Raw genomic sequence first — 1,018 nt, 5'->3', positions numbered from 1 at the left:
AAACCCAAACCCAAACCCAAACCCAAACCCAAACCCAAACCCAAACCCAAACCCAAACCCAAACCCAAACCCAAACCCAAACCCAAACCCAAACCCAAACCCAAACCCAAACCCAAACCCAAACCCAAACCCAAACCCAAACCCAAACCCAAACCCAAACCCAAACCCAAACCCAAACCCAAACCCAAACCCAAACCCAAACCCAAACCCAAACCCAAACCCAAACCCAAACCCAAACCCAAACCCAACCCAACCCAACCCAAACCCAAACCCAAACCCAAACCCAAACCCAAACCCAAACCCAAACCCAAACCCAAACCCACGACTAAGGTCAGACCCAACATTTTGACTTTTATTCATCTTAATTGATTATCTCAATAAATACTCATTATAAATCAATATATTATATATCAATATACTCCAAATTGAATATATAATCATATTATAACATAATATTACATCATTATAATGACTTATATAAGTTAATTTCATATAATAGATTAGACAATTAGAATATCAATGAAAACATTTCAAAATCATTTCATATCAATATATCACCTTGCAAATCATGTTAATAACAATATATATCAATTTCAAATACTTAGGTATCATATCAGGATATTTAATATTCAACTTGTCAACTCACCTATACTAACATTGAAGATAGAAATCTATACCACTTCAATTCACTTCCAATACATCTATACATGATAATGAAATACATTAATATCATTTTGACATTCATCCATATCATACATGCTACATGGCTGATCTACTTGACACCTATAGGGATGTGACAATCACATCCACTATACAGATCATCATGAAACTGATATAGGACCTTAGTGAAGGTGAATAAACACTACTGTATCAGTTTCATGACAATTTGAAATCATTCAACATGTCAGGAGTGTAATCATGGGAATTATAAATGTCAAGATTGTCAAATCATATTAATTTTAAAATCTTTCAATTATAATGTGTTATAATGGATCAGTTAATCATGGTATTTCAATAA

At 33.5% G+C, this 1,018-nt stretch overlaps 1 protein-coding gene across 1 annotated transcript in view; it reads right to left on the bottom strand.

Annotated features, from left to right (window-relative positions):
* Positions 1–4: 4 nt before the first annotated feature.
* The window catches only part of NAEGRDRAFT_69844 (uncharacterized protein), a gene marked incomplete at both ends in the record, with an annotated part of 2,986 nt that continues 1,972 nt past the window's right edge, over positions 5–1,018 (bottom strand). Inside the window, one exon of the mRNA XM_002675036.1 lies at positions 5–349. Within this exon, the coding sequence (XP_002675082.1) occupies positions 5–349 (345 nt within the window). The remainder of the gene's footprint in view (positions 350–1,018) is intronic.

Source organism: Naegleria gruberi (assembly GCF_000004985.1).
Source record: "Naegleria gruberi genomic scaffold NAEGRscaffold_36, whole genome shotgun sequence".
Classification (NCBI taxonomy): domain Eukaryota; phylum Heterolobosea; class Eutetramitea; order Acrasida; family Naegleriidae; genus Naegleria; species Naegleria gruberi.
This window is presented reverse-complemented; position numbering and strand designations above follow the sequence as displayed.